The sequence below is a fragment of the Bactrocera dorsalis genome, chromosome 2 (genome assembly GCF_023373825.1).
Source record: "Bactrocera dorsalis isolate Fly_Bdor chromosome 2, ASM2337382v1, whole genome shotgun sequence".
NCBI classification, from domain to species: domain Eukaryota; kingdom Metazoa; phylum Arthropoda; class Insecta; order Diptera; family Tephritidae; genus Bactrocera; species Bactrocera dorsalis.
The window spans coordinates 81,570,614-81,588,912 of record NC_064304.1 but is presented as its reverse complement, the minus strand read 5'-3'; the positions used below and the strand labels follow the sequence as shown (position 1 = coordinate 81,588,912).

At 35.0% G+C, this 18,299-nt stretch overlaps 2 protein-coding genes across 5 annotated transcripts in view; one reads left to right on the top strand and one right to left on the bottom strand.

Annotated features, from left to right (window-relative positions):
* Nucleotides 1–18,299, bottom strand: part of LOC105223216 (tachykinins) — a 46,383-nt gene that overhangs the window by 14,184 nt on the left and 13,900 nt on the right. The gene's annotated exons all lie outside the window — the stretch shown is intronic.
* On the top strand, nt 4,847–15,388 carry LOC105223217 (beta-galactosidase). Of its 2 annotated transcripts, none has more exons than XM_011200868.4 (6): nt 4,847–5,016; nt 11,639–11,877; nt 11,949–12,099; nt 13,623–13,686; nt 13,744–14,161; nt 14,228–15,388. In XM_011200868.4, exons 2-6 carry the CDS (start codon nt 11,642–11,644, stop codon nt 15,279–15,281), a joined length of 1,923 nt encoding a protein of 640 aa, XP_011199170.2. In that variant the 5' UTR covers nt 4,847–5,016; nt 11,639–11,641; the 3' UTR covers nt 15,282–15,388. The 2 variants fall into 2 exon arrangements, with proteins under 2 accessions (XP_011199170.2, XP_011199169.2); XM_011200867.4 differs by having other exon boundaries at nt 4,847–5,169.

The following is an 18,299-nucleotide window of genomic DNA, read 5'->3' as shown; positions in this document are numbered from 1 at the left end:
ATTTAACGTTATCCTGGTGTCATATACATCAACTAACCCAATAACACCTCAACTAACGCCATTTCATTTCAACTCTATATTTCTATGGTTTTCTCCTCGAGCTTCTATTCGTTCTCCTCGGTGTTACTACAGTAAAAAGGTCTTCACGCAACTTCCTTGAGCACAAAATTTACTAACTCTTAAGCAAACATGCAAATGTACAAACATAACTGTCACTTCGTGTCCATGCATTGCCATGCATTGCCTTCATGTTGCGAACTAAGCACTTGAGCAATCAGTCAATGAGCAGCTAAGTCGTCTTCAATATTCACTTTGACTTGTGTTGCCATTTTGCTGCTTACTGCTACAGATGCGTGTACTTCATGAAAGGCGTTTGTGTGGTTTACTACAAACAAATATACTTGTACGTACATACATCTACAATTGCATCTTTGACTGCTGGTTCTACCACACTGCAGCATGAAATACGTGCAGCAACCTGTTGATTATATTCAATTGAATTGATTGACACCAATAATTACAACAGCAACAACAATTAGAGCAACAACTCGAAGACGGCATGAAGACATTCAATGAAATTGTAGTGTCAGCTTACAAAAAAAATATATGTAAATGAAAACGAAGCGAAATTTCAAATGAGCGATAACATTTGTGGTCGCCGTTGATGTCAATTGAATTTGTTGCTTCTCCCCGTTATTGCTATTTTATACCCGACTGCAACTTGTTGCAAAAAGTATATAAGATTTGTTATTACAGACATATGTAGATACACGAATATCCAAAACTAATATTGATTGGTAGCTCGATTATAACCGTAAGCGATGTCTGCGCCAATAAAGAAAAAAAAATTGATTGGTATTGAGAATTCTGGAAAATAATTTAACCTCGAATAAAATGATATGTTTCCCCAATTAATAGTATTACAAAACAATGGATCATATTTATGTAACCTATCGAGACCAGATGTGAAGCGAGAGTGAGAAATGTTTATATAAAAATTTAAGAGCATCTCGTGAGGTCACACTTTTAATATACATACATGCATACATGTATTATTATTATTACTGTAATTATATTAATTTTAAATTTAAATTTTAAATTTTCTACTTTACAAAAAGCTGGGAATGTCTGAAAAGCAACTTGATAAATATAGCTTTTGCTGTAATCTTATGTAAAATTACCAAAATAAATTTGAGAATTTGGTTGGAACTCGTCGTAAAAGCTCTGAATTTATTTTGGTTTTGTAAAACTTGACAACTTTGGAGTGCAAATTATTTGATATATTTGGAAGTTATACTAAATTGCTGGCGCATTCTACGTATAAATGAAATTTCTTGATGATAAATTTTATATTTTTCACAACTACTCGCGTAAAAAATCATAACTTGCATAGAAAGTTATATTTTAGAAACCAGAAATTGCGAGATTCGGTTTCTCCCGTATTTATTTTTGCCTCACATTTTTATACTCTTGAAGCATATTGATAGATTGTATAATAGTTTTATTCCCCTAACGGTTATATGTATCACCTAAAACTAATCGAGATATATATTTATAAAAATTTACAAGTATACGTATATAATCAGAATACGAGGTGAGTGTGTCCGTCCGAGCAAGCTGTAACTTGAGTAAAATCAAAATATCTTGATGAAACTTGGTACACGTTTTCCTTCATACCAAAAAACTAAGGCGGAGTTCGTAATCGTAATCAGACCATATATTATAACAACTCCTACCGACAATGTGAAAATGGATAAAATCTGATGATAATCCCTATAATCCATATAACAGTACTTTTAAAAAACTTCTAAAAGCTTGATAATTCAATCACTAAATACGCTAAACATTCAATTTTAACCCCGTGATGGTATGAGAGGGCTTTGAATTAGCCGGGTTAAAACTGGACAAAGGGGGCGTGGCTCCGCCCACTTTGAAGCCAAAAACCGAAGCAAACCACTAGGGACCGAATATGCGGCCCAGTACCTATAGTTGATTTTTAACAGAAAATATCCGTGAATATAAATATGTGTGTCATAAAATAGATAAAATCCGGTCGATACTACCCCTAGCTGCAATATTCTTCTTTAAGAAATTTCACGGAATTTGATTCTTGCGAGTTGCAAGAGTGTAAAATGTTCGGATACACCCAAACTTAGCGCTTTCTTACTTCTTATTTTTCCCCTTACTTTTCACTAGAATAATCAGCTTGTTTGAGGCGCTCGGCTGCTTCACACCAATGCACCGGCTGTAAAGAGGGCAAGCGCTTTTGGAATGTTTGCTATTTACTGTTACTGTATGCAGATTGCTATGTAAAACCAACGCAGTGGCAATATCCGTTCAAGTGGAAATGAAACAAAAACAAGAAAAAACGTTAACTTCGGCTGCACCGAAGCTAATATACCCTTCACAGGTTCATTTCTTTTAGTAAGTATGTGTTCAGTTTGTATGGAAGCTATATGCTATAGTAATCCGACCTGAACAATTTTTTCGGAAATTACATTATTACCTTAAGCAGTAATCCATGTCAACTTTCGTAAAGATATATTGTCAAATGTGAAAGTTTTCCATACAAGAACTTGATTCCGATCGTTCAGTTTGTATGGCAGCTATATGTTATAGTGGTCCGATATCGGCAGTTCCGACAAATGAGCAGCTTCTTGAAGAGAAAATGACGTTTGCAAAATTTCAAAACGATATCTTAAAAACTGAGGGACTAGTTCGTATATATACAGATAGACAGAGAGACAGACAGACGGACATGGCTAAATCGACTCAGCTCAACATACTGATCATTTATACATATATACTTTATAGGGTCTCCGACGCTTTCTTTTCGGTGTTACAAACTTCGTGACAAACTTAATATACTCAGGGTATAAATATCTGCCTTAGCTACTAATACTGCAATTTTTACATACCAGCAACAAATCTATAAGTATGTATGTGTAGCTTACAAGTGACGAAGACTTGCTGCAGAAGTTGCCACGAATCAATTGACTTAAGTAATAACAGGAAATGTTGTTCAACGGTATATTTGCAGAAACTCCTGTGTATTCGAAAAGCTTAATTTCATTTCGCGGGCAAAAACAAGGATTTTATCTGCTTTGTACATTCTAATAAGAATTATAATTTTATTTTACGTAAATACATATATTAGCAATTATCTCGGTAGTTGACAGCACTAGAGCAATAATTAAGTGATATACATATGTATATTTTATTTCACATGTATATTAAGATATAAGAGCAGTGAATCGAACAAACAAATCAAGCATACTTCGATTAGACGTCCACGAGCACTCTTGCTTGAAGTATTCAAAAATTCCAGTTCCAAAAGAGCTGCGAGCAGAGGTTGCAGTTACATTTATTGGATCTAATCATTTGATTTCGTATCCTTTTCTTAGTTTTTTATTTTTTATAATTTTAATCAGATATTAGATTAGAGCAATCTGTTGTGGAATTGAACGAAGCAGACAGTAATGCTTTACCCGCGAGGCAAATGATATTTCCTATTATGAGGATCTGCACTAATAGAAAATGTTTAAGAGGCTTTAAATCAACTGTCTACAGCTTTTTGAGTTTCAATTCTCATTGTAGATGCGATTAGATTATTTTTAACTATATATAATATTAACATTCAACTAGGCGACTAGGTAAAGGAGCAGCAGCTAATCTTCAATAACATTTACAGGTACGACCAAAACTTGGTATTTATTGCAATACGCTAAGATTACTTTCAAAGTGTTTTGAGGCATCAGGATGCCTCAAGTTTACGCATTTATAATTAAAATCTTGTCAGTCGAGCAAAGAGTACAGGTATATTTGAGAAGTTAAAGCCTCCTGAAGTAAGGTTGATATGTTTTGTCTGTTAATTTTGGAGCTAATTGCTTGTCACAGATTATCTATATTTATCACTTAGCGGACTTAAGCTCAGAAGCAACTTTGGATGTTGTTGCGCATACTCAAAATGCTTTGGGAATTGTAGCCAATACTCTGTACTTAAAATTATCATAAGAATCTACAATTTTATATAATTCTCGTCTCTATTAATTATTTTAAAGAGGAAATATTTGATTGTTTGTTTAAATTGAATAGGCTGCGGAACTACTTGTGAGATTTGAAAATTTATTTACCTTTGTGAAGCTACACTCTTTCCCTTCAACATAGGCTAGATTATATATTTCAAAAAAATTAGAGATCCTTACTAAAACGTAACCCAAGGTGCCCGCATTTAAATATCATTTACATGAAAGTTAAAAATACATTGGTGATCTCTAAAAGTATTTCACTGTACAGAGAACATTGCTTGCTCTTGAAGAGAAATCGAAAATGGAGCATAGAAAAGTTTGCATCTCACCCGATTGTGCTCGGGGATCGAGAGAACACACTATCAAAAAATAATTGTGTACCGTTGCGGGCAGTATAAACGTCGCTCAGCTGACGTTTTGCATGTCAACAAACGCCTAAAGAGGGGCAATGCCTGCCGAACGCTATCGCATGCATTTTCACGCAGCAGCGTTATGCCAGCCGCGGAATGTCGGCGAGGGGGCAAGATAAAGCTGAAAACGTGCTTGCGGCGCACGCGATTACTTTGCTAAAGAACAAATAAAAATTAAGTCATATGTGTTCGGGTTTGTGGAGATAGTTCGTACAAATACTCGTATGTATAGCAGGTTTGAGAATTTACAACAACACATTGTTTCTTGGCACAAATTTGTGACATATTTACTTTTACGGTACTGTGGGCATCGTGCCTGCCGCGTTCAACTATGGCGAGCCGGTCGCAGTGTTCCCGATTTGCGTGTATTTATGGTTCCCTGCCAATGCGATCGCCAGTCGAGTGCTCAGTTGCGTTTTGTAAGCGCATAAGTCAAGTTGACTATTTGTTGAGTGACGGCAACGGTGCCACAGTTCGGGATATATACATACAAGTACGTGAAATGTTCTAGCCGCACAAGAACGCCAAGGAAGCGTAAGACGAAAGCAGAAGTCAACAAGATCGACGATCTTCCTTAAGTAAATAACTGATTGTTTAAATACCCGCAATTCAAATTCGTTCAACAAGTGCTCAAGTGGCTTTTCGATATTTATTTATTCGAGATTTTAAAATTTTCAAATTTTAAGCGGCGTAAAGCAGTTTCGTTTTCATTTGAACTCGCTGCAAGTGTTGTAAGTAATTATTCCTATATTTTGAGTAGCAATCGTGTCAGCTATCAGTAACAATTAAATGAATTGAATTGCAATCGTTTTAATTAATTTATTTAATTGCTTTACACTCATATTTGCATACAAACATTTGTAATAGTTTATGGAAATAAGTGGGAAATTTTCATATCTTCAACGACATGAATAACTGGGAATTGTATTATTTAAAACTTACATATTAATTGCACATGTTGCAATTGCACATGAAACCAAATTTGTTGAGAAGAAACCCTTTTAGCACCTGTTCATACACTGTAAAAATTAGTAAAATTCAGTAATAAGCACGTCCACCCTCCATATAACGGTTATGTTGAAAACTCCTACAAGTGCGATAGCTCAATGAATAATTACAAAATTTCTGAGTATGCGGTGTACCGCCCACATTTAGATGAGATTCTGTATCTCAGAAACTACATGACCAGCTTCAACCAAATTTGATATGTGTGATTTTCCAAATATTTCTATCATATGGTCTACATGGAAAATCGGATGGCAACCACGTCTACTTCCCATATAAAGAGTTTGTTAATTCCATTTGATTTTTTAACTTTACAGTGTACAAATCAATCACCAATGATGTTATTAGAGTAAAATTTTGCACATATAATACCCTAAGGTATTTCATCTTACGTCCAAAAATTGTTGAAATCGGGCTATGCATATAACTGATAATCTGTGAGGTCTACTATTGAAATTCAGGGAGAATATTTTTGTGATGAGAAGTATTATATTTCCTGAACTTTGTTCATTTCTAGTTGCGATTGTATAGCTTGGCTCGTCTTTACTAGTTCTTTTTTAGATTATAAAAAAGTCAATATAAGATTTTGTGCATTAGAAACTATGCATTTAAATAATATAAGCTTATGTGCCGATGATATAGAACTAATAGTAGTAACTGTTTTATATAGTGTATAAAAAACCCGTCTGTCGAACCAAAAACGAACTATGTCAACATAAAGAGCCATAACCCTAACTTGGGCACTATGTGTCACATAATCAAAGTTGAGTCGGACTTTTCTTATTGGCTTTTTTTAAGTCAATAAATGCTTGACAACGTTTACTTGAATTTTACAACTTAAAACTTTGTCCTGATAAATCCAATATTTCCACCTCTCAAAAAAAAAAAAGATTTCTAAAAAAATGTAACTTACCATTATTAAATATTAACTAGCAAAACTTGCTAGTATTAAAAACTACGATCAATATTTTTTCCAGTATTAAATCACTTTGAGCTTAAAATCTGGTTTTGTATATAAAGCCAGAATATAATATATCGTCATACAATGTGGTTGGCGATTTCATTGATTACTTATAATGTAGCAATGTTAATAAACGCATAAGAAAATGCAATATTTATCTTTACGAGTAATCAACCAAAACAATCAATGTCATAATGTTGTGAGCCCATGGGATTTTTTGTTTTAAAAAAAATAAAAATTGCGGGATTTCAGTTAAGTAAATTCTGTGAAAATATTTGTTCTGTTATCTCTTTGATGCGTCTTCTGCTGTCATTAGGGGTCACAATTAGTATTTTCGAATCAGAAACTCCCCTCTTTGTTTATTATGTTAAATAAAAAACTGATAAATAAGTAAATGATAAGCGTATTTTGTATAGAGTATGTCACTGTTGGTAATATTATTACCTTATACAAGTATGTATGCTTCGAAGGGGATACCAGATAAGTGAGAATTCTTGCTTTAGAAAAACATTGCCAAATATTGCATTATAACAAAAAGTACGTTTTACTAAACGATTGGTGTATCTAGTTGTTTATGGAACTATTTAAGAACGGGACATTGCTCATAAAATTACCGATGTCACCCGCGAGCGGATGGAATGAAGTACTATCTTTTACGGCATAATTTCAATGGGAAAATATCTACGAGTATATTGTAGTAGTTCTAGGTACCAAACGATGGAGATGAAGCTATTTTTGACCATTACATCAAATGAGCGTTTATGTCCCCAGCATTGAAAACAAGGGAGTTCAAAATCGATGGCAGGTTGAACTTAATGAATCCAGATCTAGTCGGATATGCTTATGTGACCGAGAATGGGAGACTTTCCGTTTTGTTTTTTTTTTCCTTTCCATGTCATAATTATTTTTTATAATTGTATAATTATTATTATTATTATAATTATATAATTATGTAATTATAATACATTTACATACTAAAATATTTATCTGTGTTTATATTTACATATTTTATTTATATATATTTTTTTTTTTTGAAACGCGATTAAGTGGCGTGATATATCTGCCTAAAAATTGTGTATGCAAAGCACTCTTAATTAATATGGGTGATGATTAATAATACACTCATGAAAGCAGCGTTCAAGAGAAAAAATAAAAAAATAAAGTATATACTCGAAACAATTAAAATAATACAATAAAACTAATTTATGCTTCTGCCGTATCGTGGCAATTTCTCTTCATTAATTTTATATGCAAATATTTTTTGAAACTTGCCTTCAAGTTCAATGCTAAGGCCTTTCTATAAGTATAAACCAAAAAAAAAAAAATCAGTAATATTAATTTACATATGTGCTATGTGCGAAAGATATGTAAATGAGAAAGCTGGTTAAGATCAAATAAAATGCCTTTAATTGAGTACCTAAGCCTGACTAATCATACATACATATGTATATGTTTAGCAACCAAACCAAGCTTTAATGCTTTATTAATATTATCTCAAGATAATACAAGATTGTCAGCCAAGAGAGTATTGAACCTGATCATAGGTGAGCTGGGGTTGAGCATCAATCTCCTATTATAAATAACCAGTTCATAAGGGTTTCAAACTAGAACTTGGGTTTTGTAATGAATTGCATAATTTGTATAATTGTGCTCTTATATTAATTTTATCACAGAACAACTAGTTTTAATAAGTAAAAGCTTTGAGAGTAGACAGGCATTGCATATGTTTGGGCAGTATAAGTATCACTCAACTGATTGGTTGCTTGATAAGATGGAACGATTATCTATAAAAAATACACTCTGCTCAAGCGGGCGCATTCTTTCAGACTTTAAAATGTTTAATTAATTATTACCTGCTGTCAGTAGAGGAATATTGTGTAAATAAAAGAATTTATAATATTAGCCCTAGTATGAGGTAATTTTTTTCTGGTTGAAGTTTTTTTATATTTTTGATGGAATGGACGGGCTCTAACCATTAGAGATACATATGTGAAAAATTGTTTATATTTTTCAGTTTCATGGTTATTCCCATGACATGTGGAATAATAATAATCTCATAATATTGATTCGATAGGATAGTACTTATTATTTATTAATTAAATTTATTATAAAACAAGAAAAAATGTTAAGTTCAGTTGCTCCGAAGCTATAATACTCTTCACAAATATAAAAGATAAGAGCTTTGATCTTTCAGTTCGTATGCCAGCATATAACTGACACGATCTAAACAGTTTCTTCGAAGATTGCACCATTGTATTAGGCTATAATCCATGTCAATTTTCTTGAAGATGTCTCGTCAAATGAAATATTTTCCTTATAAGCACTTTATTCCGATCGTTCACTTTACATGGCAACTATATTCAATAGTTTTCTAATATCGGCCGTTCCAGAAATGAATAGCTTCTTGGTGAAAAAACGAGGGGTGCAAAATTGCGGATGGGTATTTCAACAGCTGAGAAACTGGTTCTCATATGTATAGACACACGTACCTAGCTAAATCGACCAAGCTTGTAATGCTCATAATTTGTATACTCTTACAACCGGTTGCTACAGTAGTTTTGTTCACTTAACGGATGTACGTATCACCTAAAACTAAACGAGGTAAATAAAGGATTATATACATATAAATGATCAGGATGACGAGAAAAGTTGAAATCAGGTTGACCGTCCGTCCGTGCAAGCTCTAACTTGACCAAAAATTGAGATATCGCGATGAAACTTGGCTTGTGTACTAAGGAATTAGTACAAAAAAATTTCAAGTTCGGAGTACCCCTTTCGGATTACTGCCATGCTCACAAATCGCCATTAACCGAAAGCATATAAAGTACCATAACTAAGCACTAAATTAAGACATAAAAACGTAATTTGGTACAGGGGATCCGATTAGTAAGGTATCTATAGTTGACTTTTGATCGAAAATGTCGATAAATGCATGATAACTAAAATTAAAGGATAATCCTTCTGTTATATTGGTATGTCCTTGTGCAAAATATGGGATGAATCGAACCAATTCTTTCCTTAGTCCCCATATACTTAACATAAAGATTTTCGAATTTCGGGATGACTTTGTACAGCACACATCGGCCAACATGTGAGTTATCCCAATGAAAATAAGAGAGCGTGTTTTATTCATAATAGTTTATCTTTGTGCACAAAATGGAAAAATTTAAGCGAATTGGCCTAGCCCCTATAAAGCTAATATCAGGATTTTCGAACATCCGACTGACTTTACTCTATATGATTGATTATGATACACCTTAAAGTATTTCTCTGATAGTTTATGCGGAAGCAATTCGAAGCTCAATTCATGAATTTTCACTGGCCTATGACGGTCAATAACCCTATGAAATAGTCGCTAAAATTATTCTCATTCCCAAATACTCGTGAGTAGGTAAACAGGACTTTTTGAATCTAGCGCTCCCTGGGAGCTGGACTGGTGGGTTAGCATCTGCTGTCCTTATCGATTGTCCAGTGAGAATTTCATGTCATTTCATCAATTGGAAGTGAAGTTATTGCGTTTTAAGTGTCAGTATTTTTGTGTTATCGGTGCGAAAATGAGCTTCGAACAAAGTGCCAATATTAAATTTTGTTTTAAATTTGGTAAAACTTTTACCGAAACGTTTCAATTGATGAAGGAAGTTTATGGCGATGATTTTCTATCCCGTAGCAGAGTGCACGAGTGGTTTCAACGTTATCAAAGTGAACTAAAACACTCGTTCGACATGCTTTTGGACCGTTCAAAAAGCTGTATTGAAGCAGAAGGAGACTATTTTGAATAAAATAAATTGATTTAGGCGAAAAAACCATTTGTTCTGTTTTTTAATCCTGTTTACTTTGAAAAGCACCCTGCCCCGTATATGACGTACACGTTCAGTTGATATATTTGAGTGGCTGCCATCTCGAACAACTTCACTTTATGGTCACCCAAAATCTGTTTGTTTGTGAGTAACCAAAGTAGCATTTCTTTCAATTACGACATAATTTACTTTAAGGTGTCAACATAATTGTCGTAGATTCGTAAATATTTGACTTTAGTCCATTGGCAGTTGACAGTTGGGGTTAATAATCTGCTTCAAATTACTCCAATGCTATTTGATATTTCTTTTGTTGCAATTAATACAGTGTTGCATTCGGCTATGAATGTGATCAAATTATTTCATTTAGTAAAAACGAAAACAATGCTATTGCTGCAACGCGAGCAGATGTGGCATTTACAACATGCGAATTAAATAAATCTGTTATAGTCTTTTGTTAATTACACTTTTGAAATTAAATCGTAAATGAAAAGCGAGTGCACAGCTGTGCAGGCTCACACAAACATTTCTACAGATGCATATGTGTGTAATTTAATGCAATTCCCTGTTTTTTTTTTTGCCGAATTTTTGCAGGCCTTTGCGCATTGCTCTGCCGCCATGCATAAATATCGGCGCTGTCGAAATTAATTTATGCTGAAGTTATCAGAGTGGAACATGGACCGACTATCAGTGACCACCAGAGTGATATGTATATATGTACAAACATACAAACATGTATATACTATATATACCTATTGCGCTAATTAACTGCGGTGTCCAATTATTTAGATATGCATCTATATATTTGTTTACTGCCCCCAAGCTGAGCTAAGAAATGCAAATAAGTCTGATTTTGGCCTTGCGGCGAATTGTCGAAATTCGCTGTAAAGAAATTATTATGACTATTGTTTGCGTCTACTGATGGAGGGGCAGACGGGCAGGTTCAGTAGCATTGATAGTGAAATTATAATTTGACTTCCGTGCACGTTCAAGACCAAAACATACACACACATATATATTCATAAAATTGAATGTGTGGCATGCACCTACTAACCTGCCACTAATCTAATCCAGTTCAATCTAATTTGTCATGATGCCGTTATACGCATATGAGAATCTTGACACTCTCGAACAATGCAAGAATATTATTTAATTAACACTTGTGGATATGACATTTATAGCAACATATTTATTTGAGGTCACCTGTAAGTGCAGATGCAGTTACTTCCTGCATATTTCAATATACACAAACACACATACACATATTTACATATATATAGTTGCTTAGCGGCAGGTCAACATTGCTGGTTTCTAGCGTCTGATATTTATTTAGGTACTTGCATAACTATATACTTACAAATAATAGGGTATATATGTATGTATACCTAAGTACTCTATACGTATATAACCAAATTTATTTATTTCTTTTCCCACATTCAGACAATGCACCTCTTAGGCTTAACTTGTTGTCTGCTGCTGCTGGGCGTCCATGCATGCTATGCTCACCGCGCAGCGGGATCTAGAAACTTTACCGTTGACTGGGATAATGATCGTTTCCTGAAAGATGGCAAGTCATTTCGCTTTATAGCCGGCTCGTTTCATTACTTTCGCGCACATCCTGATAGTTGGCAACGCAAGTTGCAGACATTGCGCGCTTCCGGCTTGAATGCGGTGACCACGTGAGCACTACAAATTTCTGCATGCTTTTGAAAAATTTCAAAATTTTACATATGTATGTATATTTTTACAGTTATGTTGAATGGTCGCTGCATAATCCGAAAGATGGCATATACGTCTGGAATGGCATTGCCGACTTGGAGAGATTCATCAAACTGGCTGATGAGTTGGGTCTACTTGTGATATTACGTCCGGGTCCTTATATTTGCGCTGAACGAGATTTTGTAAGTATACAGAAAATTGTTTCTGTAGTTATTTCATTTATGGCTGTGGAGAATATTCACACATGGCTTGAAATTCTTAAGATAAGTGAGTTCAATGTGACTACCACATCGAGGGTTATGGTTTTAAATTCGGACAAAGACTACAACTATAAATATAAAATAAGATGTTTTCATTCAAAATGAGTAAGGAGGTAATTGAGAGTGTTGAAATAACGTTTTTTTCCTTTGAGGTGGTCTAAAACTTTTAGGAAGTCTCAGGACGCCAAAACCAAAATTTTCACTTCTTCCACATTGGCAAGGGAATGGATTTGTCTAGTGGCCGAAACCGCTAAAGACATGTGAATTCTTGTCCGTCCAATAAAGAAAAATATACAATTCGTGGTGTTCCAGTACATAAGCATTAGGAAGCTAGACTCCGCTTTTGTTGACTTGAAGTGAGAGTGACGGTCATCTAAAAAAATTGTCGTCACAATTTCGTAAATGTGATAGTTTACATACTATGGTACTTTACGTATATAGATAATGAGAGATTCGACCGACACCAGTTCAGCTACGGATGAAGCATTAAAGATGCACATACTATGTGTTTACTGATAGCGATTTTCTTCTCAATTTACTATTTATACTACCTAATAAGCTCCGTTTCAGTCAAGTGTTGTTGGCACTTATCATAAAAGCATTTGTAGGTTAGTTTCACTCATCTCTTATGGCTTATTCCCACAGACAAATTAATTTAGAACATTAAGATTTTAATTGAGAACCAGTTTTTGCCTTTCGCAAAGCCGGCTACTCGATTAACCATAAGCATTATTAGCGATGAGCTCTTGTATTTGCTTGTGTCCTTCATTTTGTATTTTTTCTAATGTTTAAAACTCATTTACTATATGCTATTTTATTAATGAACACGACCGAGTTTATAGCCTAGACAACAACCTTCAGACTTAAACACAGCAAAATTTACAGTGTGGACAACAACTCGTAGAGTTGCATTCCAATTTAAAATTTATTTCAATTTAATTAAGAATTAATGCAGTAAAATAAGATTTTTATTTTGTAAATCAATCTAAATCAGGGCTTTAATCGACCAATTAACTCCAGTGCAAAAAGCTATTAGTTGAGTAGATGAAAAAGTATGCGCTGCAACCCGGAGTGGATTACTTAATTTAGTCTCACCCTAATAAGAAAGCTTAACAACATACTTTTAGGAAGTGTTCTACCCGAAAAATTGACGGAACCACCAAATATATATCAGTATAAGTAGTAATTTTCGCCTTGTGAGGCTAACCTATTTGAATTTCTTCCGGTCGTTTTCACCCTGCTATAACTAAGTTAGGCAAAGCCGAAAACTTGTACTGCAATGTACATCCTGTTCTAGCGGTTTCCTCTTTTACATTCAAGAATCCATAAGAGATATTCCTTTTGTTATACATTGATGGAAAACTTTGTAGCTGTTTTTCTGAGCCAAAGATTATCGCGACAATCAAATTATCAAACTTTATGTTTTTAATTCTTTTTCATTTCAGGGGGGCTTCCCTTATTGGCTGCTCACTAAGTATCCCAATATAAAACTGCGTACATCTGATGTCAGTAAGTGGTCCACGGTTCTTTAACATTATTAAGAAATAACAATTGTTCGTTCTATAGACTACTTGTTTGAGGTGCGCACTTGGTACAATGCGCTCTTCAATAAACTGAAACCATACCTCTACGGTAATGGTGGTCCAATTATTATGGTCCAGGTGGAAAATGAGTATGGTTCCTATTATGCTTGTGATAAGAAATACCGCACTTGGTTGCGTGATGAAACACTCGTACATGTGCAGGACAATGCCGTGCTCTTTACTAATGACGGTCCGAGCGTATTGAGTTGCGGTCACATAGAAGGTGTGTTGGCAACCATGGACTTTGGTGCAACAAATCAGATAAGTAGTTATTGGGCACGATTGCGACAGATACAACCGAAAGGACCGTTGGTCAATGCGGAATTCTATCCAGGCTGGCTCACGCATTGGTCAGAGCCAATGGCGCGTGTGCGTACCGAGGCGATTTCAAAATCATTCATGTTTGTATAAATGTATTATTATGTTCTATTTAGATAATTTATTTATTTATCTTCCCGTGACTGTAGTGAAATGTTGGATGTTGGTGCCAGCGTTAATTTTTACATGATGTTCGGTGGCACTAATTTTGGCTTTACCGCAGGCGCTAATGACGGCGGTCCCGGTCGTTATCAACCCGATATCACATCATATGATTACGATGCGCCAATGAGCGAGGCAGGCGATGTCACGGAAAAGTATCATAAACTACGTGAAATTATCGGACGTTATTTACCGCTACCGAATATACCGATACCAGCGCCGACCGCGAAGAAAAACTACGGTACTATACGTTTGAATGCTTGTTGTTCGATGCTTTCTGCAAAGGGTCGTGAAATACTTTCGACTGGTGTTGTCGTCGATACAAAGCCGAAAACTTTTGAAGCTCTCGATCAGTATTCGGGTTTTGTGCTCTACGAAACTGTGCTACCGACGTTCAAACGTGATCCTACCATCTTACGCGCTAGTGGCGTACATGATCGCGCTTATGTGTTTATCGACGATCAATTGGTGGGCATACTTTCACGTGAGACACCCATCTATGAGCTTCCCATCAGTCCAACCTACGGCAAGCGTTTGCAATTATTGGTGGAGAATCAGGGACGCATTAATTTTGGGCCGGTAACGGACTTTAAGGGTATCACCAGCAATGTTATGCTCGACAAAGACATATTGACCAACTGGACTATGACCAAGTATCCACTGGAATCGGTTGAGGATATCGAAACGCTGATAGCCTTGGTAAATGCTGACGATGTCAATGTTATGCGTCGCTTTCACGAGGAAAAGGGCGGTAACATATTAGCACGTGGTCCAACTATTTACTATGGTCAATTAACCATTCCTGACGGGCAAGTAGCCGATACGTACTTAGATACGAAAGGTTGGGGTAAAGGGTTGGTGTTTATTAATGGCGAAAACTTGGGTCGCTATTGGCCGGTGGCAGGTCCACAGGTGACTCTCTACGTGCCCCAGGAAGTACTTAAGAGCGGCGACAATCGCATTGTGCTCATCGAATATCAACGTGCAGCTCCAGCCAATGAGATAACTCTTACTGACACACCAAATTTGGATGGCCATTAAATAGTTACTCAGAACGTAAAGTGGTGATTATGTTTTTTTAACTATATTAGTAGAATATATAACTTTACTTTTAATCGATGACAATAAAGGACTTTATAAAAAATCTGCATTTTTAGAAAGATTTTTATTTTAGTACTAAACAAGCTAAGCCTAGTAGAAGATACCTTTAGCCGCTGCCCGTTTATCAGCTAGAGATAATCTAAGATGACTATGAAATATAACTATAACCATTGGTGCGGTTGTGGTTCAACTTATATTTCATAGTGGACTTCTCGTACGTTTCGAAAGTACATTCGATTGTACAGTTTTTAAAGGATGGAGATACCAAACCAAAAATGGTGCTCTATTGGAAGCAAAAATACTATGTAGTTACACTGGTAGATACGTAATTTGTGACATTCTTAGGTGTTTCTAATGCAGTTCGATACCTTGTAGTCAAATCTGCAAACAGAATTTTTCTTTCACCCACAGATATTCTGTAGATTTCACAATACTAGTGTGATCAAATTGAAAGGTGAATTAATTTATACTTCGCGTATTTTTCGAATGGGGGAATTTTTTTTCTATAAGTTGTTACTGTTAGTGACATTTATGCTAAATTTCACGTCAAAATATTCATTAGTATTTGAGATACGCGTCGTTTTGTGAGGCTCTAAAAGTGAATTCTTCGATTTTTACTATGTCTGAATTTATTGAACAAAGAAGTGCGATAATGCACCATCTCATACTGCATTGGTTATTCGTGATCATTTCGCCACATTTTCAACTAATATCGTGCCGCATTCGCTTGATTTACCTTCGTGTAACTTCTAGCTATTCAACAAATTCACATGACCATTCCGAGCAGTAGCCAGTATGTCATCCAAAAATCATCATAGCAAGAAAACTATAGTTGATAGAAGAAATCTGTAGCTATTTTCTGCTTTTGTGGCATTTCTTACATAATAAACACTCTGTTCTGTTCATGTCACAAAAAACAAGTGGATTTTTGTTTACTAGTGTTACCCGCAAGTTCATCTTAACAAAGAAAGTGGATTACTTATACTTATTAATTTTTATCACATTATAGTTTGCACCGTGGTGCAACAACTCAAGTTCTATATCAGCAATCTGTCCTCCGGTAGTAATGGCAAATTTCTCAACGTTTCAAGAAAATGCTTAAAACTTGTTCAGCTTTCATTTGCCGAACTTCATCAAGGCGCATACACCAATAATTGTTTTACTTTATCTCTTCTTTCTTTTATTGACAACAGCTGGTACTCCGCAATATATGTAGCTAGAGTCTTTATAAAGTAAAAGGACTTGATATATATGAATGTCGTGGAAATTATGGTCCCTTGCATTTGTTGTATCTTTATCTAAAGTCATTTCAACATCTTTTCTTTGGTGATATTGCTACTAATACAGAAGGTTTTGCCTAAAGCTTTGTAATTAAACTTACAGATAGCTATTTGGAGGGCAAAACTCTAATGCTTTGACTAATTGTTATAGTCATTAAAAATCGTAGCAATTCGCCGCACCTCTATGTCTAATACTTTAGATATAAAGTCGCAGTTCTACATACACCCTTGACATATTTTGTACACTCCAATATCCGGAATGAATAGTTTGTTTAAATGATAACTATGATAATGTTTTTACTGTAACATAACGTAATATCAATTCACTCAATTGGTGACTTTTGGATCCCTAACCTGAAAAAGTATCCGAATAGATCTTGGTAAAGGTTTTTTGGTCATTTTCGTTTGTCCGTGGTTGTATTATTCAATGTTTCAAAACGTGACTTCTATTGGCTCCCTAATCTCAAAAAAACTCAGAAGTAAATCTTTCTTTATTTCAGTTACTTATTCTGTCTTAAGGTTAAAGCAGAAGAATCGTATCTTAAACATGTTTTCTTTTTATTAAGTTTAAATATTTGTAAAGGGACAGTAAATCGTTATTTAAAGGCATAAACCGTTAAATGACTTTACAGGAAATTTTAAATACACATTGCCACATCGACTGGGGGCATTTTATAACAGTTTCTGTTGCACGAAGCGCACAAGAAAAGAAACGGCACAATTACTTTGTTAAAAGATTTGATTTGGACTTTTTAAGTAGCACGCAGGATGGGAAGGGGACAGAAATAAGCAGAGATGGGAAGTAGTATTCGTGCCAACGAAAAAAAATTATAACGGCAACTAAATATATATGTTTGTAGGATATACAGGTATGTGAGTATGTTATGTGGGACGGTGTTTAATGAATAAGTGGGAAACACAGGCAATTTTCCTTAGGCTCTGCTGTTGTACTCAGTCGCATTCTGTTACTGACCAAAGTATGTGATTAATACATGTGGCCACATGTGCTTCAACTTACCCCCACATACTATAAATATATGTACGTATGTATATGTGAGGACGCTTAAGTATTGGTCTAAGATCATCTAGACTGCTCACTTTCAACCTAATTAAGCGTTCAGAGTCACAGCCTGCGGCTTAGTTTTGACATCTTTAGCCAACACAGCTGCGTCTTCTGTTGGAATTCTCGCGTGTTTATTAAAAATCTAAATTCTTTTACTTTTATGATTTATTTTGGTTGATGTTTAAATTACATAAATTTTATTTAGTATTTTTACTATTATTAGTAATTATACTCATGTTGGAATAAAAGTTTGCGGTACGTAAAGTACTTCAGCTTAATGCCCGATGTCGCTACTATCGCAAGAGAAATTTACTAAAGTGTAGTATATTCTTGTACCCGGCTACTTTCAGAATTTTTGAAACGGACTTCCAGTTTCGTTTTAACCGCTGTTAAATCTGGTATGCCCATTGAATTTAGAAAAATGGAAAAATCATTTAATTGGATTCACCTTCTGCTTTCGGAAGGGAAATTATGAAATGATCTCATATTTCAATCGTGACCGTTAAAGATTAGTTTAACGAAAGTCCATGGGATCGCATGAAGGTTTTTAAGGAACCACTAGGCTTGTGAGGCTGGAATCCTAAGAGAAGACTGCGTGTCGAAAGTTCCCGATCT